General features: G+C 47.2%; 1 protein-coding gene across 11 annotated transcripts in view; it reads left to right on the top strand.

Moving 5' to 3' along the window:
* Positions 1-25,209, top strand: part of LOC144174784 (sodium-dependent dopamine transporter-like) — a 126,514-nt gene extending 101,305 nt beyond the window's left edge. For 8 of the 11 annotated variants that reach the window (XM_077703670.1, XM_077703665.1, XM_077703669.1 and 5 more), the window contains 13 exons: positions 2,586-2,729; positions 4,044-4,158; positions 7,613-7,745; positions 7,833-7,967; positions 9,097-9,325; positions 12,267-12,514; positions 14,883-14,982; positions 15,405-15,505; positions 16,496-16,675; positions 17,575-17,820; positions 18,701-18,736; positions 20,929-21,153; positions 24,031-25,209. In XM_077703670.1, coding sequence (XP_077559796.1) covers positions 2,586-2,729; positions 4,044-4,158; positions 7,613-7,745; positions 7,833-7,967; positions 9,097-9,325; positions 12,267-12,514; positions 14,883-14,982; positions 15,405-15,505; positions 16,496-16,675; positions 17,575-17,820; positions 18,701-18,736; positions 20,929-21,153; positions 24,031-24,279 — 2,141 coding nt within the window. In that variant the 3' untranslated portion in view covers positions 24,280-25,209. The remainder of the gene's footprint in view (positions 1-2,585; positions 2,730-4,043; positions 4,159-7,612; positions 7,746-7,832; positions 7,968-9,096; positions 9,326-12,266; positions 12,515-14,882; positions 14,983-15,404; positions 15,506-16,495; positions 16,676-17,574; positions 17,821-18,700; positions 18,737-20,928; positions 21,154-24,030) is intronic. The other 3 variants (XM_077703662.1, XM_077703663.1, XM_077703666.1) reach the window with 3 other exon arrangements.
* The last annotated feature ends 1,023 nt before the right edge of the window (positions 25,210-26,232 follow it).

The following is a 26,232-nucleotide window of genomic DNA, read 5'->3' as shown; positions in this document are numbered from 1 at the left end:
TCTTCGCTGCGAACAACGTCGAAAAGCGATATCGTGTATTCGGCGTCCGTCTTTATGCGTACACTCCCGCAGCAGCCTTGTGATCTTCCGCTAGATTTTGACGCCCTGCTTCACAGGCTTTGCCACGACGCTGTGGAATCATTCCACCACGCTTCCTATAGCCTTCAGATCCCCACCAACAGTTTAGGTTCTTGTAAACGTGTCAGCTACCTCGATTGTTTCTGTTCCAGTACATCGCCAATTCGACTACCAGTGGTGGGAATCGGCGGGCTCGTAAGGTTTCTTTAAGAACTGCGTTTCATTTTAAGTGGTGAATTAGCCGAAACTGGGTATTTATATGTAGTTCTCCCAACAGTAAATCGTGGCGTAATTTGTTTCAAGCTGTGTCTAGTTGGAATTCGGAATACAACCGCTTTTCAGGACTCTTCACAAGAAACTCGCGTGTTTGAAAGTTGGAAACCGAGAAAAATTGTCGACCGTTTTTACAACTTAGTGCGATCTAATCTGTAAAAGGATCTGAAATACGACGCAGTTGTCTGAGACACGGCATAGGAATAGATAAGTGTTTAGGTGCTGTCGGAATGTAAAGCGAAACTTTCTATGCCTAACTGATGGCATTCGATGTCGCGCCTAAACGCGCTGCAGGAAAGCCAACTTTAGACAATGGGTTCCGCAAAATGTTGGTTATGTTAAGCGAAGGCAAATTAAGCACCCAAAGAAAAAATTAAAGCCGTTCCACTCAATGTGAAAGCTGTCGCAAGTGCACAGCAGCTATTCGTCATAATGGGCTGCAGAGCCGTTATCCGCTCACTGCTACCACCCAATGAATCTCAAATTTCCCGCCTTAGCAGTGCTCGCGCGCCCCTTGCCTCAAACAGCGCCAGCAGGAGTTCTGTTCTTTTTGTGCTTGCTTTAATTTCGTGTGCTGGAGCTGTTTTTCTGCCTTCCGACCGCGTAATTTTTTTCTTGCGCAGCTGGAGCCTTTCTGCGTCATTTCGAACGCGTCATTTCTTTCTTGCGCGGCCGCTTGTTTCGCTTACTTGTCGTAAAAACCAACCCAACGAGCGTTCCTAATTACATGAATGCGGAGGCTGCCGGTTATATACACAGATTTTGCCTGAAATGTAACTTGCCTGAAATGTAACTTGCCTGAAATGTAACTGCAGTTTTCTTCGCTCTAAACAACGGGGAGATGTATGACAATTAAGCGCAGGCGGTTCACGAGGTTCGAACGCTCATGACTATTTAATCCGCTTGGCTTTTGAAGCCTCAGCGTGACCCCCTGACGACGGTACATCAGGCTCTACTTGGATGATTGTTGGATCCATTATCTCGCGGCACCACCTGATTCCGGCAGTCGCATCGACCGTAAGCGAGCTACGACGAGAAGGCGAGCCCATAAACTACTCTGCCCTTAAAAAAGCACTTCCCGTGGTCGGAATCGAACATGGGCGTTGGGAAGCCGACGTCTATTAGATTCCGCCATTCCGGCATGGTCGAAGCAGACTAGATTTTTTACTTTGACTTTAACTCAGATGGAAAGAGAGAAATCTTTGCGTTTTAACCATCTTTCTCCCAAGAAAGGGGCTTTGATTATTTATAACGCCTATACTAGCCATTAACTTGTGATCTGCGCGCCATGAATAAAGCACGAGCAACTTCCCTAACCTGTCACTTCTCTGTCAGTTGTTTACGGCTGACCAACTTACCGCATACGTACTGCAGCCTCTGCTTTAAAAAAACGCATGAGCGGATACACTGCTAAGCGTAACTATGTGTATAGCGCTCGACTGTGTAGCCCTTTCAAATTAAGCCTTCTTAGCAAGAAAAACTCCATTTAAACGAAATTACAGATAGAACGAATCAACTTGTGCCTTTTTCAATTCCTATTTAAGGCAGGAGGAGGAGTAGGAATAAACTTTATTTAGGCGAGCCTTAGGTGCTGATGCCTGAGCACAATCCTGGTGGGGGCGTTTCCTCTAGTCCGGGATACCCTGGCCTGCGCTGGCCACCCGGGCCTTCTCCACCAAGCTACGCTGGGAGGAGAGGTCGGAGCTGGTCAGCCGTGCCACCCAATGCTCGTATGTAGGTCGGTGATTAGGAGTAAGGGACGGGGTTTGTTGACACCCCCATACGAGGTGGTATAGAGTGCCAGGGTGGGGGTTGTGTTTGCAAGATTCGGGGTAGAGGGTGGGGTACATTGCATGGAGTAGGGTATTGGGGGGCATAAGAGTTCGTTTGTAGTCGTCGGAATATTGTAGCTTCGATTATGAATAGGGGTGGGTGGGGTGCTGGGTATTGTTGGTGCCTGCTCCGGTAGTGGGAGAGTATGTCGGCGTACTATTTAAGGCAATTGCAATTTTTCTTCCTTCTGATCCTAGTGCTTGGGCTTCGTGCAGGAAATAAAAAAAAGCCTAGCACCTTTTTTTTTGTTCACCTTCATTGCCTGCCGGCGTGCTTCCTTCGCGATACTTATTAAGTCCCTCGTCGGTGTTAACGGCAATAGCCACGTCGTCTCACGGAGTTGCGCGCGTATCCCTCTCCTCCTTTTCCTCTCCTCTTCCTCCTCGGCGCTCTGGTCGCAGGCGTGGGCTACGCTTACTCCAGCCTGCTGGCGCTCATGTCGGTCTACTACATGGCCATCCTGACCTGGGTGCTACTCTACCTGTTCTCCTCGATGCAGGAGACGCTGCCGTGGAGCCACTGTGGCAACGAGACCATCGCCAAGGGTGAGAAGCTCCTTTCCCTCCTCCGCTACTTGGCTCGTCCTTCACACACCACAACTTCTCCGGCCTTTGTGCCGCGTCGTGGGTTAACTAGCTCAGAAGGGTCGCGCTCAATCAGCTCCCAGGCTATAATGGCGACCGCGAAGTTATCTTCTGCACGGAGGCTTAATTAATCTTTGGCGGGGTAAAATACTGGACGAAAACGTCCATTAACAGCAGTGTGGTAATAAACGGGAACAACACTGGCTTGGTATGATTCTTCTGAGTCACGCGTTCCCGAAAAGTCTCGTTATGATGGCATTAGTATGCACCGCCTTTCCGGGAAGTTGATGACGGCCCACAGCTTTATCAAGCCCGTCTGAGCAGATATAGCGTCGTATATACTTACCTGGTATGACGCTATATTCGCAGAGTTGCGTTTAGAGCTAGAAGAAAAAAATGTTGAAGCCGGAAAACGACTGTTCGACGCAGCAGGAACCACCTTTCAATGCTTCCGATAGGAAATGGCAGATGCTTGTTTGGGTAAATTTGCTTCGCTGCAGCTGGAGCTGGGTTGCCGATGAAGACGTAGAAAAAAAAATATTGATTTGACATGCATCTCCCGGCAAAATTTCTAAAAACATGTCAGCCCGAAATAATGCGTTAGAGCTAAAAATGAATCGATGTTTGGATTTTTATGGCGCAAGGCCGTAAGCTAAAGATATTTTGATTTGGGTGGGGGGGGGGGTTTAAGCACGACCAGCTGCATCTTGGTACCTTTTAGTTCCGAAGTTTTGCTCTTGTTTTATAAAAGGGTATAAACAACACCTATCAAAAACACGGGGCGGAAAAATAACGATAATGGAGTTATCCATTGTTCGTGTATGTAGCCTATCGGGATTCCTCGTTGTTCTAGGAATTTACGCAATTAAGAAAAGCCATGAGAAACTCGCCAGCACAAGTTTCCGCGAGACTGCTGTTGTTTTCGTGGGTCGTCACGGTGTCTGTGACGTCACTAGAAGACGGCTTTTGCCCACCAAGAAGAATCATTACGCCACTGATGTTTGCGCCACAGTGCCAGGCACTGAGGCATACCGGTTGTTCAATGCCGTAATTTCTCGTGGCACTGTAGAGACAGTCGAGCGGTGGTTGCACGCTAATCCTACTGTGCAAGACGGAGTAATTGAAACACAAGAATGCAGATCACTTGGCAGAAAGGAAATGGAGGAGAGAATAATTTAGTAGGGGAGTACCTGCACATACTTTGAGCTTAGTGCATAGACGCAGTCCCGTTTTCCGCGATTTGTTCTCCCTCTCTTCTTTTTTTCCTCCCGGCAGGTTGTCCCCGGACCGAAGAACCTCTGTTCCATCCGTGCCTTCCGGAGAACTTCACACTCAACGACAGCAGCACAGAACTTGTCTGGATCCGCGCCCCCAGCGAGGTTTACTTCCAGTAAGGCCTTTCGAGCCTCTTCAGAACCTACATATATTTTTACTTGGTCTGTCCCTCCAGTGTCCCTGACTACAGCGTATTTTTTTTCTGATTACTAAATGCGTAATTGTAACGTCTGTAGGAAAGACACATTGCTGTACTCTACAAATGAAACTCTCTACCTGACGCAAGACAGTTTTTTTTTATTCAAGAATGTGTAGGCCTAGACAACTTTTCGCAGAGATGTATAATTGGTGATCAGGAAATTTTGTATTTGAGCATGCTAAGTACCTCATTTGTTTAGTTCCAAAGACCTGATATTTTTATGTTTGCATAGCAATGAGGGCTATGACTTCCACGATGTTAAAACGATAAATTATGGAGAGCAGTGCAAGCATTCGTCAATCCTACAACATATTTTTCATCGTTAATAGGCAGCACTTGAGGCTTAGAGGTAAACAGTTTGCTTTAGCATTAACCCATTACCGTAAAATACCGAAATAGTGCAGCGTTTTATTCGCCTGCAATAAAATTGAACAGGGCATCTTTTGGCATCGAGCATCCGAAGGTGTATTAATTAATTAATTAATTAATTTCAGTTCACAGACCCTCATGTTTTCGTCCCTTCATATGGTGTAGCATGCTAAGCGATATGGCTCGGCTAACCTCGCTTTTACTATTAAAATGCATTCTCTCTCTCTCTCTCTCTCTCTCTCTCTCTCTCTCTCTCTCTCTCTCTTGCAAGCATTGCGAAATTAATAAAATCCGGATAAAATTTTCTGCTTAGATTGTTCTAATCACACGTGACAGTAGTGTATTTTCTTACCATGTCTCAAATCCCTTCAATGCAACTCTGCATGCTCAGCTATATGAAGCACACAAAGCGACTACGTGCGCGTCGTACTGCGTACCTGCGCATATACGGCCCAATCACAGAACTATGCATCCGCGCCTGGCTGAAACATATTATTGCACCTGATGCCGCGCACGGTCACATACATTCCCACAAAAGAAAAAAGTATCCCAGCTATTATCGTTGTGCTTTTTACACCTTTTGTTTTGACAGCCACAAGAGAGATGCTCAAGATAACAAGGCCGTAACTGAAGGTTCTTTCTATTCTATCTCACACAATTTTATTGTTATTAATCTATGTTTATAAGTTTTTAGGCCATGAATTCATGAATGTGTTGCTTGGGATAAACCCATTTAAGTCTCCGAATTCTTCCTAGCTGTCTACCCGTGGAGGCATGGGTCTCTCGACGGGTAGGCAGCTATAGATGTAGATACAGATATGTTGATGATATAGATATCGATATAGATACAGATGTAGACAGGGATGTAGTAATGAGTTGGTTGCGGGTAAATGGAGTCATAGGTCGGGTGCTATGTGCTTGCGTTTGTGTATTCCGAATAACCGATAAATGTTGATGGATTGATTGTAGGGCTTAACGCGCAGACGCAACGCAGGCGATGAGGCGTGCCGTAGTGGAGGGCTCCGGATTAATATTGACCACCAGGAGATCTTTAATGTGCTCCGAAATCTCGTACACACGGGCTTTTCTGCTTTTCGCCCCCATCAGAAAAGCGGCCGCCGCGGCCGGGAATCGAACCCGCGACCTCGTGCTCAGCAGCACAATGCCTTAGCCACTGAGCCACCGCGGCGGGTAATTGATGGATGACCTTCCGTCGCTTGACCTCACTTACTGCCACCGTGGGAAAGTCTTGTACTGTCATCATTATGATAGGCCTGTTTATTCATTTCAAATCAATTCAATTCAGTTATTGTACTTCTCGCATTTGTACAAATCAAACATTGGTGCAAAAAACATCTGGGCACTTAGCAATGCTGCTAGTCGTGAACCCATGCAATACCATTATACACAAGAATCCTTATACGACTTAAACTGAATGTAGTACATGATTGACAATAATAATATATGCGTACAACAAAAGGCGGAAGCCGATGTGGTCGCCACATAAACTACGTAATGTATGGCAATTACCAAGAAGACATTGAAAATATTTACAGGTAATGAATGGTGAGCAGGAAATTTTGTATTTGAGCATGCTGATACAAAAGGTACAGGTTCATTTTCTTTGACATGCTTTTTACCGCAAAACGGAAATTATTGCTGTGCTTTGTAATGCCGAGCACTGATTTCCAACGGCTAAAATCGAGCTGGCACGTTTCGTGAACAGGCGTATAAACTGAAAATTCACGAGCAACTAACCATATATAACCCTTATATAGAAGTGCCGCCATAATTACTGTACATCGTCTGTTGCCGTTACCATGTTGTTATCTTTCTTTCAAGTGCCGTGTCATGCCCACCCCTCATGTAATTTCCCAATGGGACCTTTGAGGAAACAATAACTCAATACCAGCGCAAAATTACCTAATTAAGAATTTTTTTTTTCTGTTTTATTCCCCTCTGTGAAGGTCGATGACCAGCGGAGCTGCTTGTAGGTTACTAAACCACACCCGCGCACCTCGTCGACACACTCCGATGTCACACACTGCCGTGAGACCGCGGGCGTACGCTCACGCCGTTGAACATCACGCACAAGGGTAACGGGAGTGAGATGTCCGGGATACCACAAAAGATCACACACCGCACAAGCGACGCCGGATTGGTTGGCCGCTACTTCATCCACCGCGCCGTCGCGCCGGGGAAGCTTTCAGCGGGATTGCAGACCCTCCGACATTTTGCATTTTCCGCATCGCGGTATTCGGGGTCCCGTTGGACATCGCGCTTACACTGGGCCTCCGCGGCCCGATCGTCGTCGGTGGTCTCTTCTGCCGCCTTCCCACCCATTGCCGCTTCCGCTCACGCCGGCGCTCTTTGAAGGCAGGATGTGCTTTCCTCACTGTGCACCACACGCGGCCTACCCATAGCTCGACCGGAACGCGACCGCGACAACGTCGTTAGGCAATGGCAAACGCCACAGTAAAGATACACTCACATTGACGGTGCACGGTTGGCGGGAGAGCGCCGGAGGTGAACCTGTAGCCGAAGGGGATGGAGGCGAAATGAGGAGTGGAGTACGGAGCGGCTTTTTTCAACGTGCGGACGAAAAAAAAAAGACAAGAGAGCTAGCCTAATAATAAGTAAATAAGTAACTCTGGGTGACAGTTGCGTGTTACCAATGCATTTCTAAATAAAGACATGCGCAGTTAGCCCTGGCGGGGAGTATACTTTTCAGTTGCTTTGTCGCTTAGTCCTCGTCTAAGTCATGCGTCCGGAACGGTTGTCTCTTCCAGTAATATGACTCATTATCAGCCAGTCGCGGAACAACAGCGCAATCATTCTTTATAGCTCCCATAGAGACTGGTCGCGAAGTGTACACCGTATAGAGTTCGTGCTGTAGGCCTGCATTTGGCCCGCGCGTTGCCTCTTGAGCTGTAAAGTTTTGGCCGAAAGAGATGCACCGGAAGAGAAAAGTGCTGACGCAGCCCCCCCACTTTTGTCCCAGTGAAGTAGTGACCAAGTTGACGTCCGAAGTCCGCTCGCTTGGAACCGTGTCGTGGCCCCTCCTCCTGTGCCTGCTCGGAGGATGGATCGTGACGTACCTGAACGTCATCCGAGGAAAAATCTCCTTCCGGAAGGTAAGCGAAGCTCGCCCCTACATCCCCACTGTTTTCAATAATTTCCACTTGTAACGCTAATTACGTCTGCTTTCTCCTCGTTTTCAGACAGCCATTGTGCCGGCAATCGTGCTGATCCTCTTCATGTGCGCAATATTCGGGACCATTACCAGTGATCCTGGGTTCTTGAATGGGCTGCACTACTTCTTTTCCTTCGAATGGAAGACGCTGAGAAAACCGGACGTAAGCACCGATTTCATTCTTTTTTTTTAGATTTGCGCCGTACTTATATCTATTCATGGAAGAAATGCGTGCCCTAACCAGCGTGGAAAGAGTTTGTAGTGAATTTACGGAGCCATTTTATTCGGTTAACAAGAAAAAAAAAATACATGCCCGTTACACTACTGAACAAAATAAAGGCAGGGGGTTGCTCAGGGAGTTGAGACGCCGTAAAGGACAAGTATTGACATCTGCGCTCAGCGCCAGCGCGGATGGAATATAATATTCCCGCGACTATCCCTTCTGGTTACAAATTTGTGAGTAAGTTCCCGCCACGCAGCCAAGGCGTTGTCATCTCCGATTGGGGGTCACTTCAAACTTCCTATGCTTTCAGAATGCGTAGGACGCATTTTCCGCATATTATTCTGGGTTGTATTTGATTTGGCAAAGGGCCGGATTAGACTTTCCCCAATGCTCAGTTGCGACAGAAAGGCAGTAAATGTAAACATGAATTGGACACAAATGTCAAGCTTTCGGGATGTAGTCCAACTGGTGTGTCGCCAAAGCGCTGTACACACATGTGAGGATGATACATTTTATGTAAAAGAAATACACAGAGAGAGAGAGAGAGCGTCGAGTTCGCAGTGTAAACGTGGAAGCATACTAACGTTTTTAGGTGCGGAGCACCTTAGGACCGCACAATGTCCGTCCGGGTCCATGCGCATAGCATTTACAATAGCAAAAAATCACACAGGCACCGGCGGAAATCGAGCCTATGTCTGGTAGACCAGACAGAGTTAGTGTCAGTCGTCTTACCCATTGGTCTACGACTGTGAGTTAGTACCCGAGAGTCAAACGGCATACTCCCTCGCCTGTAACCGTGCCGAGTACCTTAGGACCTCCCAATGTCCGTCCGCGTCCATCCGTGCGCACACCACCACCAAGAGAAAATCAAGCTAAATTCGATTTCAGCCGTGAGTTGCAGTTTCATTTAGGGAATAATCAAGGTGCAACTCACGGCTCAAATCGAATGAGGGTCGGGGCGCAAATCGGATGTCATTTCGAGTCCCCGTACTCCGCACTCCCGCCATCATCCACGGAGTGGAGACGCTGCCATTTCTTTCGTTTTTTTTTTTCATTCAATGGGGCGCAGGTGTGGAACGACGCGGCCGCCCAGGTGGCGTTGAGCCTGTGCACAGGCACTAGCCTCCTGCAGCTGCTGGGACGACGCGGGAGCAAGTACCGTGGTTTGGTGCACGACGCCGTCATCGTGGTGCTCGTCAACATCGTCGTCTCCTTCTTCAGCGGCGTCGTTGTCTTCTCCTGTCTGGGCTTCGTCTCCAAGGCAATCAACAGGACCTGCGTCAAGTTCTTGCAAGAAGGTGCGCTCACGGCCGAAAACCACACTCGCTCTGCCATGATAACACACGAAGCGAAAACTGGCGCCGTCCGCCCGTCATCTTTCAACTGTCGTTTACGACGGCGGTATAGCTGTATATCGACGGTTATTGTGGTTTCTCGCCAACCACCGTCCAATCAGGAAACTGCCTGCAAAAGTGCTTTACTGCACGCATGCCCGCTACGCAGGAAATGTAAAGTAAAACGAAGTTCTGAAGCAGCACGTTGACACAAAAACTGGTCCATGTCATTGCTCTTCGAAAAAAACACGCAGGACAACATCCCGTCTGCACGATCGGCCAAAACGCCGGATGTAAGCCGCATCCAAATTCTGTAGAGCATCTCAAGCTAGAAGCATGGCCTAACGCAAGCTAACTTGATTCGCTTATACAGGATAGTATGTGCCTGCGTCGGTATGTCCCGAATCATGCGATCAGAAGCGAGAGATACCTAGATACTAGAGATACTAGATATTTCTCTAGATACGTAGATAAATACCTAGATAGCTAGATACACAGCTAGAGATACGTCGTGGTGATGTTCTCTGGACTGCGTAGAGCTTTCAGAGACAGGAGCTCTAATCCGGCGTCCGTCCTGAAGTAGTGCGTTAGGCAATGGACTAGAGCCTGCTTGGGGGCGCATCTTCAATATTAAGGAATGCTTCTCGACAATAATGATGCGCCAACTTGACCAATCTTCCTTTTCAACAAGAAGCAGCGCTAGGCTGAACACAAAAGTCAGGAACAGGACGCTGTCTGTACTTCCTCATCCTTGGGCTCAGACTACGGTACTTTTTTATTGTCAGGTTTTACTTGACACTAACCACTTTACTTGGTTGAAGGGCGCGAGTGCTCATTAAAAAAAAAGGAACTCTCCCGATCGCGCAACACACGCTCTTCTAACCGCGTGACATCTGGACCAGAACAATCACGAAATGTAAACTATATTCTACCGTTCTACGAACGGTGCAGATATTAAGTAATCCCTATTTGCAACTCGTCCGTAATACGGGGCCAACCCATAAAAATTGATTTGGCAAATCTTCGGCCCCGTGTTTCGAGGGAATGGTAAAAGAACGCCCCTAAACCGGGCTAACTTGTGGCCCGTGCGCGCCAGCACCCTCGACCTAAATATTGTGCTCTACTGAGTGGCCCTCCTTATCCGAGGCTGCATTTTAGCCCCTGCTTTCAGCGGGAGCATCGGCCGAGTTTGTCTTGATTGTTTTTGCTTGTTTCTCGTTTCCCGGATGTGCGCCCTCCCACCCCCTCGACAACTCCAATGTCACCTCGGCCGTATCTCCTCCCGCCTTGCTTGATACGCGGCTTGGCGAAATGTCACGCCATCTGCGCACCCCGCTGCTTTTGCAGCTTTGAGCTACAAACGCGCGCTTCTTCACGGCTCATTTCACGGATATATTCACCGCTTTGCGCGTAATACGGAGGCTTGGGTACAATACCGTTAGCGCTGCTCGATACCGCGGCAAATAACAAGCGCTCTAGCGCCGCTCAGATATAGAAGTTTCCTGTCGGCTAACTTGGAGCCGGAGATCTGTACTTCCCCGGTTTGTCGTTTCCGGGTGGCAGGCTGAGAGCCGGTTTCTCCCGCGTTGCACTGACTCTTGGAAACATGTTTGTATGCCTAAAGGAAGTTAATTTTATCATGAAATTATCGCCCAAACACAATGCATAGCGATGATTTATGGCACATTGGGTTTCAAAATGTTTGATTAGGCACGTGAATTAATATATTGTACGATAAGGACTGCTAGGTATTCAGGGCATTCGTTTGTTCGCAACGGTTTTCTGTAAAGAAATAAAAACGCGTATACCAGCTTTATGGCGCACTAGCTTGCCTTGCTTATTTTTTTTTACTCTTACATATTACTGTATTGTAAGCAAAATCCCCACCCCCTCTCCGTTCTCGAACGGCCGTGATTTTGGCGAATTTGTATAGGCGAAAAGTTTGCAAAAGGCGTGGGAAAATTTTGTGATTCCTGCAGCGAAAGCGCGTGACCCAAGCCCGAAATCATGAAGTTTAGTAGCCGAGAAAAAGTTCAGGCTCATGCCGTTGCGCGAGAAAGTGGAAGCGCCAAACAATTGGGTTTTGCAGTAATTTTACCTAATTTACTCTGTAGAAAGCCATGTATTTTTTTTTTCAACAAAGAAAGCTTTGTTTCACCAGAACATCCGCCAATAGATTGAACGCCACCATCCAAACCCGGAAGAGGAACTTTTAGAGAAACTCTTCCGTAAGAAGAGAAACCGGCGGAGGGGGCAGGTTGCGTTCATGTGGGCATCATGCATTCTGTATAAGGACACACTGAATGCTCGACAGATGAGGCTTTTTAGGGACAACGTTACAGAACCCCTTCGTCACTGATGTGACACTACGCGTCGGGCTTCCTTGCTGGTACGGGAGACCAAAAAAAAAATGACGTTTCCACAACAAGATGTCATTTCTGGATTGTCTGCCACGTGCCGAACGACGCCATCAAATTTGTCGGTCTTCCAGAAGTTGGGGCGTCGAGGAGAGTGTCTTAAAAGGCAGTGCCGGTGGGGGCGGCAAAATTCAATTGCGTTTAGAGACGCCATTTTGTATCCTCTGACATTTCGGTGTCTTAGGAAAAGGAGAAGAAAACACGGGAACGAAAAAACAGAAATAAACCAAGGAAAGGTAGCAGAACATGGGAGTTACAGAATATGGTCGACGTCGGGAAAGGCGCGCAGCTGGATGTGACTTTCTGCGCCACCGTTATAGGACCGCCGTGGCTTCTATGGTGAGATGAAAAGTCAGTACAGACACGGGGAGAGTTCCGTATACAGCCTTCGCTGTAAAAAAAAAAAAAAAAAAAGCCACAACCGCGGCGTTCTTCCTCACTAGTGGTAATTATAACCACGATTCTTCGCCCCCTCGCATGTGCAACAGGGTTCGGCACGCTGTTCTCGGTGGTGCCGGCGGCGCTGGCCAGCCTGCCGGGCTCTGTGGTGTGCTCCATCCTGTTCTTCGCCCTGCTGGCCCTTCTCTGCCTGGGCCGCATGGAGCAGATGATGCTCACCCTGCTCACCTGCCTCCTCGACAAGTTCTCCAGCGCCCAGATCCGGAAGCGCTACTGCCTCTTCGTGCTCGCCGTGTGCGGCGTGCTCTTCGCCGCTGGCGTCGTGTTCACCACGCCCGTGAGTGTCCACCGCACTTATGATGCCGCAGCGCAAATGAAGTCGTATCGCGGACTCTAGGCGTAATTTAATCCAACTCCCCGCAACGCCGCAAGTGCCAGCTGCGCGTTTAGAAAGCACTCGCGTGGTATACCTGCGCTGCTTGGGCGCTTCGAAGGCCTTCGAACGCATTGTCTGTCGAGTGAACTGCCGCTTTCCTTTTCTACAAGATGCACAAAAAAGATCCCCGAGTAATCTGTCCGTTCAGCAGATGACTGGGATTCCAACAAAAGTTTCAAAGGCCAATGACTCCACTTCCAGTTGAAAGCTTCCGTCTAGCGCTGGATGCGGAGATATTGGCGCTCGGGCTTCACTTCAAAATGGTGGGCTGTTTAAAGAGTTCTCTTGCTTGGGCCACCGCTGCCGTCGCGCGTCATGTTGTTTACGTCCTACATGCGAAACAGCTCGATGCGAATTCTGGAATGTTGCCTCAATACAGACACATCCGAATTCGCATGTAGTAGTTAATTCCTGGCTCCATGCTAATTGAGGCTTGGAATAAGATGTTTGATACAAGTGTCGGCTCTTGCCTTGTTCTTTCTCCAAACAGATGCGTTTTTTTTTTAATGCATAGCATTCTTTGCCGAGTACCCCTGCAGCCAGGACCGTGTAACTCCCTGAATTTTCACAAAAACGCAGATTTGGCGGATGTAACACCTGCAATCGTTATCATAGCGTAAATGGAGAGAAAAATTTCAAAAGAATAATCTGACAAAATCAAAAATCTGCATCTTAAACATTCCCCCCAAAACAGAAGATTAAACGAAAAATGTCCACAAAAGAACCTTCAAAATGCGAATAAAAAATTGTTAAAATGACCAAATCATGTGACGACCTGCATTTCCACAAAAATGCAGATTTGGCGGTAGTAACCCCTTTAATCGTTATAATAGCGTAAATGGAGATAATTTGGAGGACAGAATTTTGGAAAACCAAAAAAATAGGACACATAGAAAAAAAAGTCAGAATGATGATCTTGCAAAACCAGAAATATGGATCCTCACCTCAAAGAAACCGGAGACTGAATAACAAAGTCCGCAAGTAAACGTTGGAAATACGGATAGAAAATAGCGTAAACGGACCAACTATGCTGCACGCCTTGCATCTCCGGGAAAAAAAACATAGCGCAGTAAAAACCCTTCGTCGCTACAATGGTATAAATTTACAACCTAGGTGAAAAGAAACAAAGAAAAAATAAAAATATTAAAATAATCCAACGTATTTCGCTAGGCATAGCCATATTTGGCTGTAAAGAACTCGCACTGTCGACTAGCGGCGTAAGAATGCTACGCATTAGTAGACAATTCTCTGAATTTCGGCGGATTTTTTGTTCTAACAAAGTCATCTACCATATTTTGTTTCGAAGAGGCAATACGGCCCCATGGCAGTTGACGTTAGACTACCTGTTCTATCCGAGTGTATCTTGCAACTCGCGCGTCAACACAGTGGAAGCGGAAACGCAGCCCCGTACATGAATACAACGCTCAATGGCGTACTAGCGTCGCCAGAAGCTTTGCCGTTTTGTTTGACTGGCATGGAAAGCCGAGACGCTCAACATGAAAACAAGTTGTCAAAATTCGTGCGCTGCGTCACTTAACCGGCGGATGCAATCCGTCCTTGCATGTGCTCGCTGCAGAAAAGAAAACGTCCGTGTTCGTTGTGCGCATTTGTATTTTGCGAATTTAAAAATCCAACAAAACTTAAAAAACACCACTGAGAAACAAAGCGAAGGCACCGACCACGAGAGAAAAGCATTGTGATGACGACGTTTCGGCCCTCCGAGCGGAGCCTTGTTCACAAGCATTTATTGCGAACAACGCCCGTTCGGGGGACTAAGACTTTACATTGTTTTTTTGTTTTGTTTTGTTTTTGCCTTGTGGTCGGCGTCTCCGCTTTTTCTTCAATGATAATTCCACACCAGGCGGGCGCCCCTCGAAGCCTTTATGCCAAAACTGAATTTGTGTACTTGTAAATATGGCGGTCGAACTGCAGTGCTACTTCTTGGATTCCTGCTCGATAGAAAATGTGGTACTTCCGTCCTCTTAGTGAGGAAATTCATGCTCTTAAAACGCCCTTCTCAACTGAAGATGTTGCCTGTAGCGAGCACAAATGAAAGCTGTATCGTAAGGTCTACAAGAGCACGGTATTTCTACGTGTAAAAATGCGTTCTACTGCCTCATTTGGCAAATTACTTGAACAGCCTCCCGTATGATTATAGAACGTGCCGGGAGCTAACGAAACGCCTATGAGAGGCGCATGTATAAACCGGAAAAAGAATTTAGATTTCCTCTCGCTCACCTCCAGTTCATGTTACTTGCTTCTCCGACAGGCGGGCATTCACATCCTAGCCGTCATGGACGCCTACGTGTTCTCCTGGACGGCCTTCCTGCTTGGATTTCTCGAGTGCGTCGTTATCACCTGGATATACGGTGCGTGCCTTACCCTCTTGTCCCAGTTCGTCAAAAACAATCAGTGCGAGTAGAATGCTACTTCCGAAACCAAGAGGTTTTTTTTTTTTTTTTTTTTTTCTGCGAGACCATACGTTCTTATTCCCCGTGTCAGTAAGACACACTGTACCTGACCGGTCGCTATCGCCCAATGACAGCCACCTTGAACAGACTTTGACTTAACGATTAATGCTCCACATATTTTTGAGTAGAGACAAGGAGGAGGAAAAAAACGAAAATTTACTTTTTTAGGAATGAGGGCATAATGGAAACGCAGTAAACTATGTAACGTATGTTTGTAAGGATACAAATGTCCCTAAACAGTTTTTTTTCTTGCTTGCTTTTGTTGGGCCATCTTAACAGTGGTTGGAGAAAACTTCACGCCATTTTTCTTCTTTGCTCAGGGTTCAAGCAGTTTGCCGAAGACGCTGATACCATTCTTCAGCAAACGCTTGGGAGAGGATGGATGATTATCTGGTCATTTGTTACCCCTGGTATAATTCTGGTGAGTAAAGTTTATAGTTCCATTTTTGTACTTGTCACGCCAGTTTCTTTTTCTCTCTCTTTCTCTGTCTCTGTCGTTTATTTTGGTATGAGCGAAACCTAGTACAAGATGACTCCTTCTGAAACGTCATACTTTTTTGTTCGGTTATGTGCTGCAAAAAAAGCTCGGAAGTTTATTTTGACTCAGAATTATAATGCAGATCCTGTACACGTGGAGTTGGCAAAACAAATGTTTCATCTCGGTGCATCGGTGACCCGAATCAACTGCGGCGAAACGTGATAACCTAGCTATTGTTTGAATGCGAGTTATCGTTCGGAAAAGCACGCATGCAAAGTAAATTAATCCCATCTCGCAGATAATGGATAAAAAATTTATATCACCAAGCAAAATAATTCCAAACCTTTACTCTGACTGTACAATAATTACTCAATCTAAGCAGCTGTATTTTTGTTTTCGGAATGACGTTTGATATCGGTATTTTTTGGATCTAACAGCCTTACGTGTGCTGCCAAAACGAATGCTGGCAACAATGACAGTGAACCGCGCAGAAACATACTTTTAACAGTACGTGAGATGAAAAGAGGTATTTAAAAACGTATCTCCAGCTAAAGCAAAAATAAAATGCAGCCATTTCTATTCAATTCATGCGGTTTTTTATTCGCGCATTAAAACCGACGGAGCTGTTTTTTACGTACTGTAGTGCAACGTTTACACACTACATGGCGCCACCTTTCAGATTTCAGGAAGTTTAATGCCAAATTAGAATTATTTCCATCAGTTTGTTTACAAATTCTTTGTGGTTACCCTGTTATATAAAACGCTGGCTTTCGTATGTGCATATACAGGGGGAACACGCTCCACAAAAAGCGGTTGGCTGTCCCTTTAAGTAGGATCCAAGGCGAATAGCTCAGATCTACCACCAAAAACAAAGTAAGGTCGATCTGTTACATTCCAGGACATCATTTTCTGTGTTTTTTTTTTCTCCTGCAGGTCACACTGGTGTTCACCATATTTGGCAGCCCCGACATCTCATCGGGGCTCTTCAAGAACTCATTCTGGGGACCTATACTCGGGTGGACATTGTTCGCCGTAGTTATATGTCACATCCCTGGATACGTCATTTACAAGATTGTCTATACGGGGTGCTACACAGACGGCAACCGATGGGACGTAAGTGCTAACGCCTGGCTGTGTTTTTACCTGCCGGTGGCAATTTTTCGGATCTCAGTCTCCTGCATGCTGCGTCGTTTGTCGATGAATGTTCGCACCACTGATTTTTGCTCCCGCTGCGATGGTACGTTGACGCTTATGGCTGAATAAGCGGGATTCCAGGGATGAGGAAGCGGGGGAAGAACATGATGAGGAATGAGGTTGTGAATAGGACAGATGGAAAAGGCCAGAATGAAGGAGGGGCAGGTAAGTTGCGTGTGCCGAGAGTATGCAATGAATTCTAAGCGGTGGCCCGTCGGTTAACTACTGGAAGAGCTCGCACTTTCGAGGGAATTTCGGGACATTGCACTGCCGCAAAAAAAAATTTTCGTGGGGCGAGGTTGAAAGCGACCCCTGCCCTCCTCGTACGTTCGTAACTTCAGGCTGCACCGAGTAATCAAGGGTTCTCCCAGGCTCATTCTTATAGTGACTGAAGGAAAAGCATTGAAAGACTGTTCCATTATCTACCAGTTATTCATTCCAGTGCAAACTTCTGAGGTACGCCTCTAGTATACACTGCATTGTTGGATCATGATAATGTTGTCGTCAAGTAATACACCAGAAGGCCGGATCTTGTTCGTGTAAAGGAGTGCTGCTTGTGTCCTTTAAGGGCCTTCCTAGCATGGTTGTACATGAGGGTAGCTTCTGGGGTACCCAGAATGGTCCTTTCTTCCGTACCAGGTAGCACTCCAAACGGGGGGACCGAGATCTATCAGAGAGATGATGATGATGACGATGATGATGATACAGTTTTCTTACCCACTCTTTTTTGAGTGATTCACGTTCCCTTCAGGCTCGTGGCTGTTCCCTAAACCCGCACCTCTCCTCACCTTTTCCTGCGCTGCCGCGGGTGTGCGTAGGAGTTCAAGCGGCTCGTGAAGCCCGTGCCCCTGTGCACGAACGTGATGCGTGCCGACAAGAACGCCAAGGCCGGCAAGGAGTCGGCGCCGGCGCCGCGCATCCTGGTCATCCGCAAGGACGAGTCCAACCAGCATGGCCAGCTGTACATTCCCTACGGCTTCGTCGTCTGCCCCGAGAAGAGCCCCAAGACGGTCAAGGGGGCCGCCTCGCACCGCAACAACCTCGTCTTCTCCTTCCCTGACGTGGTAAGGCTTCTATCCACCGCTGCTTTTTACGCAACACTGCGTCAATTACAGGGCCGGCATTGGGCACTAGCATGTGTGGCTGCACAGATTCCACGATGAGAACATCTTAGGAATCGCCCAGTGCCACTAGAGTAGCTAGGAGATGCCACTCCGCTGGTTTAGGACAGGCGTGGGAAGGCAACAGCTCTACGGTTTCACCAATAATAGGTGCTAGATAACAGTTCCAGTCAACGCTACCTTAACAATACCACACTATCGCCGCGCGGTATAACATTCGGGGCTGTTATAGAACCGCCTCCTCTCTCTAACAGTATATAGTATATGCGAATACCGCTGAATTTAGCGTGCGCTTATCAAATGGCGAAATGTGGAAATGTGGTTACACCTGCCATGGCCGTAGGAACAAAGTGACTTCGGAAGGCAAATAGGGGAAACTGGAATTTAATGGTAAACGATGCGTCAAACGGCTGAGTTGTTTTACTTGGTCATTACCGCGGTTGCGGCTTGTGGACACAGTAAATAAATTGGACTTTTTGGATGTCACGTACGTATTATAAAAGGCTTATTGTATTCTTTGGCACTTAGCATAACTGTAGCTTCGTGTTCACCCCGAGATATTGAGAATATATTTGAAGGGAAGATATTGTATCTTGTGAAGATTGCTATTGTCGTATTTGTTCTGAGCGGGTAAAACTACAGGAGGTGAATTTCGCGACATCTCGCGCCTTCTACACACTAATAATTTTAGCTTTTTTTTTGGCCTTTTAATGAGTGATCCCGATAGTTTCTTTGTGATTCTTTACTGTGGTTCTTCTGACCACAAAGGCGTCTAACTTAAGCAAGAAGCTGATTCTGACTTTCTTTGTGCTGCCACATGTAGACACCCACATCACCGACTGACTTTCGATTCTACCAGGTCAGTTTGTAGAGGCTGTAGAGTAGAGCCTACGGCTTGCATTGCTTCCAAATGATGAGAGTAGGGCTAAGAGAATAAAATAAGACAATGAGGAGAGAGAAACAAACCTCAGTAAATTACTGTGAATTCAATTCATGGCCCCATCTCTAACCACGATAATCATACTGCTTGGCGTAATGAATCTTTTCACGAATTTAAGCTAAACCCTTCGTAAACGCCGGTACTACGTTTTTCTTAAAACGGGCTCAATGCTCTTTTAGACTTCCATCAGTGGCCAAGTTAAATGTAAAAATAAGCTATGGCGCTCCTGTTATGACCTCTCTTGTACTCTTTTGTCGTTAGTGACGAAAGCATCTTATTTCAACTGACATCTTTAACTGCTTGCTAAGAATGGCTAACAACGCTGGGACAAACACTAAGGTAGAGCTGCACTCAGTGGCCAAACCTATTGTAAGGGGCTTGGAACCAGCAATAGAGATAATAGACGCTCTTACTCAAAGCTGGTTATGTGATGAAATCGTATAGCGGCAAACTTTCGATCCCTTTTATTGAAGCGACCGCACGAAAAAAAAAAAATCAGTGTTCTTGGCGTGCACTTTTTACGCAAGAAGGAATTATAACACACGAGTGTAATATCATGGTATCGCAAATGCTTCGTTGTGCACTGCTTGCATGTCGAGCGAAGAAGCGCATGCGCTTGCTTCTTTAGAATAACGCTTACTTGTGGAAAGTACCAGCTTCATGTTCGCACTGTCTCTGCTTTGCCCTTCGTGTTCATATTACAGTTTCAAAGCCTGGAGTGTGTAACTTCTAGTGAAGGAGATCGCTTGGGATTATCTGTGAAAACAAATTTCAGCAAGAGTCGTTTTCCGCATCTCAATGAGGCACTCGGCCGGCTAAACAGGCCAGTTTCATAAGTTTCGTGCTACATGCGGAAGGCATGACATTCAAACTGCGTTGTTGCTTATAGTTTCTTCTGATACTTCTTTATTGTCATTCCACGTTTTTGAGGTATGTTTACCGTTACTTGGATATAATACTTCGATTATAGATCAGCAGAAAGGCTGTATTGTACACCTATGTAATCTGACTGCGATCTCAATCAGAAACTTAACAGTCTCGCGGTTCTGTCAGTGGGTAAAGCGCCCACACATAGCAAGCATTCCTTAGTCAAGAACTCAGCTCGTGTAAAAGTACGGCGATGAATGCTAGTACACAGTAAGCCTCTTATTGACATCAATACAGTTGAACTGCGTTATAACGAACACTGATATAGCGAATTATCGGATGTAGCGAACAAAATACGAAATTTGGCTGGTCACGCTTCATTCCAATGACACTTATTCTTTTATAACGAAAGTGAAACTATGAGAGCCGCACACACCATCGGATGTAACGAAGGAATATTTGACCAGCAGGCGAGAAGCTACAGCTACTTAAAAACTCCCGGCGTCCGAAACTGCCGAAGTAGAAAAGGCCGCTTTTTTCGTGGACACTGTGGAAAACTTCATCCTGCTCAGTACTGCGAATAGCCAACAGACAACGATCACATCCTTCCTCGAAAAAATAGGAGCGCAGGCCTGTTTTGTCAAATGAACTTTGTTCCGTTGTAACTTTCCGCTTTCATGTTCTGGTTCATTGAGCTTGAAATGCCACAAGGAGAAAGATAAGTGTCACCTTGTTTTAGTAGGTTCGAAGGTTAAAATAGTGCGTTTTTCAATCAAGGATGTTTGCTGGAGCCAGATTACCGATTGGTTTGAATTGATTTATAGCTGTACTGTTACAACGAATATAGGATATAACGAACTAAATTACTCCTGATACTACTTCGTTATAACGAGGTTTGATTGTATTGTCAACAATTGCCTCTTATCGCAAACAGTTGGCATCAATTACTCGCGCATTCCGGGTGCTTCTTTACCACATGAGTGGCAGGCTACATAGGGAAACCAGAGGCATGTCGCCACGTACACAAGGCTCTGTTTTTTCTATACCAACAAGAATAACTGTGGTGTCTTTTGCGGAGCGAGATTGAGGAGCCTGGATTCATTAAGGTCTACAAATGGCACGTCCGGGATGAGTAACCGGAAGTACCTGGTGCGAAGACGGTAAGGCCTCCAGCTCCCACGTGGAGGTCCGTGCTTGGCTCCGCTACAGCGTATAGGCCTGCGCGCGTCTCCCTCTCGGTGCAGGACCAGTCGTACAGCCTGACGGACAGCAACGTGGCGCGGCTGATGCCCCCGCGGCGTTGCGACGAGATCTTCTTCTACACGCCCCAGATGTCGCAGATGCGCAAGAAGCTGCACATGGGCTCCACCGAGCAGCTGCCGCAGTCGCCGTCAAGCTCCTCGACGCATGAGCTGTCCGAGGGCTCCAACTCGGACAACTCGGACGCGCCCAAGAAGGAAGACTTGAGCGTAAGCCTCCGTTCGACTCTGTCGCGGCATGTCTTTCGGCGAGATCTGTATTGTTCCGAGAAAGCTTCCCCAAAAGTTGTAGCCTAAAAACGACACCCGTGCGAAAGTCTCCCGCCCACTCCCAACGTTTCGCGTTTCTTTTCCTCTACGCCGTCATGGTCAATTCTCATTACTACGCTTCAAAATTTAATAAAATACGACAAAAGAAAGAACAGATGAGATAGGAGATAGCCAGAAAAGTTAATCAGGCTTCTATCCTGTACACGGGAAAGAGAAAAAAATGGTTAAAAGGGAGAAAGTAGAAACGTAGTGAGCACTATCTATCAGAGCGCGTGACGTGCCATGCTGTCCATTTCAATGCTGCGCAAAAGAGGACTAATAACTGAAACGCAGTTTCCCTAAATCAAGTGTTTTTTAGACAAGAAGCGTTTCCGGTTTTAGAGTATCGCGTCAAGCTCCGCCTTAGCCAATTATGCGCTCATCGGTGTCTTCGTGTCGAGTGGTATTTACGGCTACAGAGTAGAAATTAGGTTATCGCAGTGTATTCCTGTGGCTTACTACAGTGCCGCACCATTTGTGCCCTTCGCTCTTTGTGTATGAAGGTTGAACCCGCTCGCAATTTTATTTTCAGCGTTCTTTTCCCTACGACGGTAAGTTGGAGCGGAATATTCCTACAGGACGTTCAGTGTCAGTGCATCGCCTGCCCTGGGGATAACAAGGAAAAAGAGGCGAGGTTTAGGGGGAAGGGGGCCAAAGAATAAACAGCACGAAAGAGAAACTGGGGGTCTTCTGGACTTCATCTGGGAAACGAGTGCCAACTTATGCCTTATGCCAAAGGGCATACTATCGCAATTAAAAAAAAAAAGAAACTGGGTCAGCAGTTAAGCAGTAGCCGTGAGAAGCGGATCAAGGTGGAACTGCCAATGGTAGCTTGACTTTGCTACGCACGAAGCTATAAGAACACAAAAGCGAAGGAACTGCCGGTCTGCAAGACGAATCTCGCCAACAGCTACTGCACACAACAGCAGCAGCAACAAACAAAATTAGGTCGAACATACATATGGAAAAAAGAAAAAATGCGCCACTGAGGCCGGTAACTGCGTACCCACCGAATGCCACAAGAATCCCAGAAAGTGAATTCGCTCATGCGAGACGCCCATGCATGCGGCAAAATTATATGCGCCCCAAAGGCGATAACGTGGCGTATTGATTTGCGGTGTCGCGTGAGCATTGTTCTGGCTGAGCGGGGACGCTTCCTTTTCTGTCTAGTTTCTCTTTCTCTCACTGTCTCTCTATCTCTATGTCTGTTGGTGCATGTGCCCACTTGGCTTTATCTGGGGTTGTTTGCGGGGACATCCGCAGCAATCTTTTATTTCCCCGCTGTTACTGGTAACGGCAGGTACTTTGTCATAAAGAATGATGTACGTTCAGTATCAGGCAGACATTGCTCCATACGTGTACGTATCATCATCGTCACAATCATCCCGAACGGCTGATCGCTAATGGGAGATCACCTGCTTCTCTTGCTGTGGAAGAGCGCAAGGATGGGCTCGATGAGGATCGTTCTCGACATCCTCCGTAGAGCATCAATCCCGGTCGATCACCTGCCCGGTGCGGAAAGGAACCCTGGACGGGATCGCGATTCTTTTGTAGTTTTACAGACGGTAGCATCTCCCGGCAGTATTTCGAGCATCCTACGGTGCTACGGTTCCTAAAAGCGGAAGTCAGAAAGTTAAGACAAGCCGTCTTCTTAATCTTCTTGTTCTGGGACCTTGCGTCTGGCAGTCTTGGTGGCATAGCTAGCTTAATAGGGTTACCCGCTAGTTAGCTCCCCGCACTTCGTAAACGCTTTAGTCACGGTAGGGAGGGAGTTAAAAAAGGTCTCCTTCACCCAGAATTGACTCAGCGGGGAAGGCCACCAGCTCCAAGTGCAGGACACAATGTGAGTCCCTTAAATACTCAGGAAAGTGGAGGGGAGCAATGCCTCCTATGTAGCCCAGTTGGTATAGAATCGGACCGCTATTTCGAACGTCGCAGGTTCGAGTCACTCCCGGGGAGCATGTTTTTTTCCCCCTCTTTCTTTCGGACATTCCAAAAAAATAAAAAAAAGCCCATTGCAGCACGAAAATGTAAAATGAACCACTTTGCTAGCTTTTTTTTCTGTCTGTCTGTCCATCTCTCCGTAGGCGTGCGTGCAAGCGTGTGTGTGCATCAAGATGGCAAGCTGGGCGAGTTGGTATTGGTTCATGGTGATAGAAAATAGCCAGCGCAAGGAAGACGAGGACGAGGAAGGTAACAACAGACACAGCGTGTGCATGTGTGTCCGCATGCCCTCTCACCCCATCACCGCACGCATCCTGCCGACAGCAGCGACTCCTCCTGCCCATTGTCCACGCCTGATATGGACACCGGCCCAGTCTTTCAGTGGCGCCGACTGCAGACGAACACCTTCCGGTATCCCGCATTGTGTCAGCTGCACTTCCCCTCGCGATACTGCCACACGTGCAGGTGGTGCGGTGTGCGTATCGCTTCCCTCCACCACGTAGTGGGCGCGTTCCCCTCCAAACCACCCCTCCATGCTCCTCTGTCCCGGCCCCTTATTACTCTAGAGCAATGGGAGGCTACGCTGCTCATCTCCGACCCACTAGTGCAAGAGTGTGTACTCCAGCCGGCCGAACTCGCCGCTAGGGCCCACGGGCTCCTGACCGTCGTCTAGGGGACACTGTAGTGTGTCGGTGCTCCCAGCCGGTGCCTCTCTCTATACAGCTTCGGATAAATAAAGTTTTTACCACCACCACGACCACTCGCCTAGACCGGTTTAACGAGTTAAAGTTTATAGAAGTTTGAAATTAACCACTGCCCCATTCTGCCTTTCAGGTTCGTCGTGTGAGCCTGGTCTTCACCACGGGCGAATCCAGCGACGACCGCATCGTACTGTCCCCGTGCTCGCTCTCCAAATGCCCTGAGAACCCCGACGAGGCCGAGGCCGAGGCCAGCTCGGAGAGCGTCAGCGTCGGCGGAGGAGCTCGGACACGCTGCAAGCGGCGGTCCTCGCTGGGAGCGCTTAGGGCGGCCGCTTTCGCCGCCGAGAAGGATACCGAAGCGATCAAAACTTCGCATGTTTGACGGCTGGTGTGACTATTTCGGCGTGACTCCGGAGGGTTCATCCAACTTCACCGGCTTCCCATACCTCGCTGGAAATCGACTGATGATTCGTGAAAGATTGTCCGAGGCCCATGAGCTCTGGACGTGTCGGTCACGTGCCATACCACAGACAGCTGTCTTATTTCCACTTTTGACGGTGCCTGAAATCAGCGTAGATGGCTTTCGTTTCGGTGTTTAACAACGCGTAGTTAATTGAAACCACGGTGCCACCCACGTGCTAGGAGAAAATCTGGAACAAAAGACGGGTTTTCCTAAATGCACTAAACGCTGGAATACGGGTTAACTAAATCGAGAGGCTACGCGTGGTTCGTAGGGCACAACATTTCGGGAGATTTATCGCATGACAAGCGCATGTTCCGAGGAGACATCGGGTTCGCGCCCTAATAGGACATACAGGTGAACGTACCAACAATGTGAATATGTACATTTCAGTGTGTGCCGCGTTTTTAAGCACTCGTGTATATTGTGAACCGGCGTTCATGTTTTTTGATGTTCTCTATTGTTTTTTTCCTCCTATTTCCATCCCATACTTCTGTTTTTATTGTTGGCGCTTTAACAGCGTACACAAAGCATCCATGTGGTCATCGCGTATACTATAGACTATGTATTTATTTTCGCTTAGGGATAGCTTTGTCAGTTTTTCCCTTCAGCATAAGCGCAAATGTTGTTTAAACTAAGCGCTGCAGTATATCTGTCTCCGTGCACTGACATCTAACTCGGCGACCACATTCAGACTTGTTTTTTTGTTTTTCGTTTTCATTACCTGTTCTCATCTCAGTGACTTCAGGAAGCGCTTCCGTCGTTGTGGCTTGCAAGACAGTGAACCACTGCGTACGAATGTCATATCAAAAACAGCAATAAAGATGAACGTACAACGTTCGACTTAAAGAACGGAGTGTGCATATTTATACCTTTGGAAAATATTGTGAATGTAGGAAGGGTTGTTTTTCAACCTTTTCCTATATTTGCAACCGCATCATGACAGCTACGGTAAGTCTATCTGTTACTGTTGAATTCCAAAGGCACTCTAACAGTTCTCTTACTCTCTCCGGTGTAGTATTGTTTTGAAGCTGCCTTTTAGAGGAAGTGCGTACTATGAATTTACGACACGATGCTGTAGACCAATGTCTATACTTAAATGTTATGTAGCTTAAAGGAACCACGAAGGTAACAGAATTTTCCTTCAGTCGGAATGCTGGGCGACTAAAAACCTCGCTACAATTTAGCTCGACCGAAGGATATATGCATCCACTCAAGTGTACTTGCTTCAAGCACCCACCACCGGTGGCATCCAGTCGGCGCCAATAAGGCGGTTCCTTCCCACCATGCACATTACCATTGTCATAGTTGGAACTGATTTCACGATTTACCGAAACTGCATTCAGTTTCGCGCTTGCATTATTCAACTTATGTGTGCATCCGGCTTGCTGACAACCTAAACCAGAATCTTCCTTTGCTTTGAAGTCCCCACCCCTTCCATGCCATAACTTCTATCATTTATTTGTACTGACATCATAATCTTCAGCAGCAGCAGCAGTAGAAGCAACAAAAAACCTATACCCCCCCACCCTTATCAGAACGAAGGCCTCTCATCCTATCTTGGTTTCCGCTATCGACGTAACATCCTGTACTAAACTTTTTTACGGCCTTAGGTATATGTCTCCAAAATGGTTGCAGCTGCTGCTCGACCTATCGGCCATGACACAGCAGCGGTGCGTCCAGACGTAAGCGGTAAGGCGATCCGCCAACTTCTCGGCTCCCCAGGTACACCGAAAGCTCGTTAATTCAGAATCCAATGATTTGAATTTTAAAAGTTTTTTTCGAGTCACTGACGGTGGTATCGTTACCTAAAGCGCTATGCAGGAAAGCCATCTTTACACACTAGGAGGGCACATGATGGCGGTGGTGATGACA

This window comes from Haemaphysalis longicornis, unplaced genomic scaffold (assembly GCF_048455015.1).
Source record: "Haemaphysalis longicornis isolate Haplotype H1 unplaced genomic scaffold, Haemaphysalis longicornis Haplotype H1 scaffold_3, whole genome shotgun sequence".
Classification (NCBI taxonomy): Eukaryota; Metazoa; Arthropoda; class Arachnida; order Ixodida; family Ixodidae; genus Haemaphysalis; species Haemaphysalis longicornis.
The sequence above is the reverse complement of the archived record's forward strand: the minus strand, read 5'-3'. Positions and strand labels throughout refer to the sequence as shown.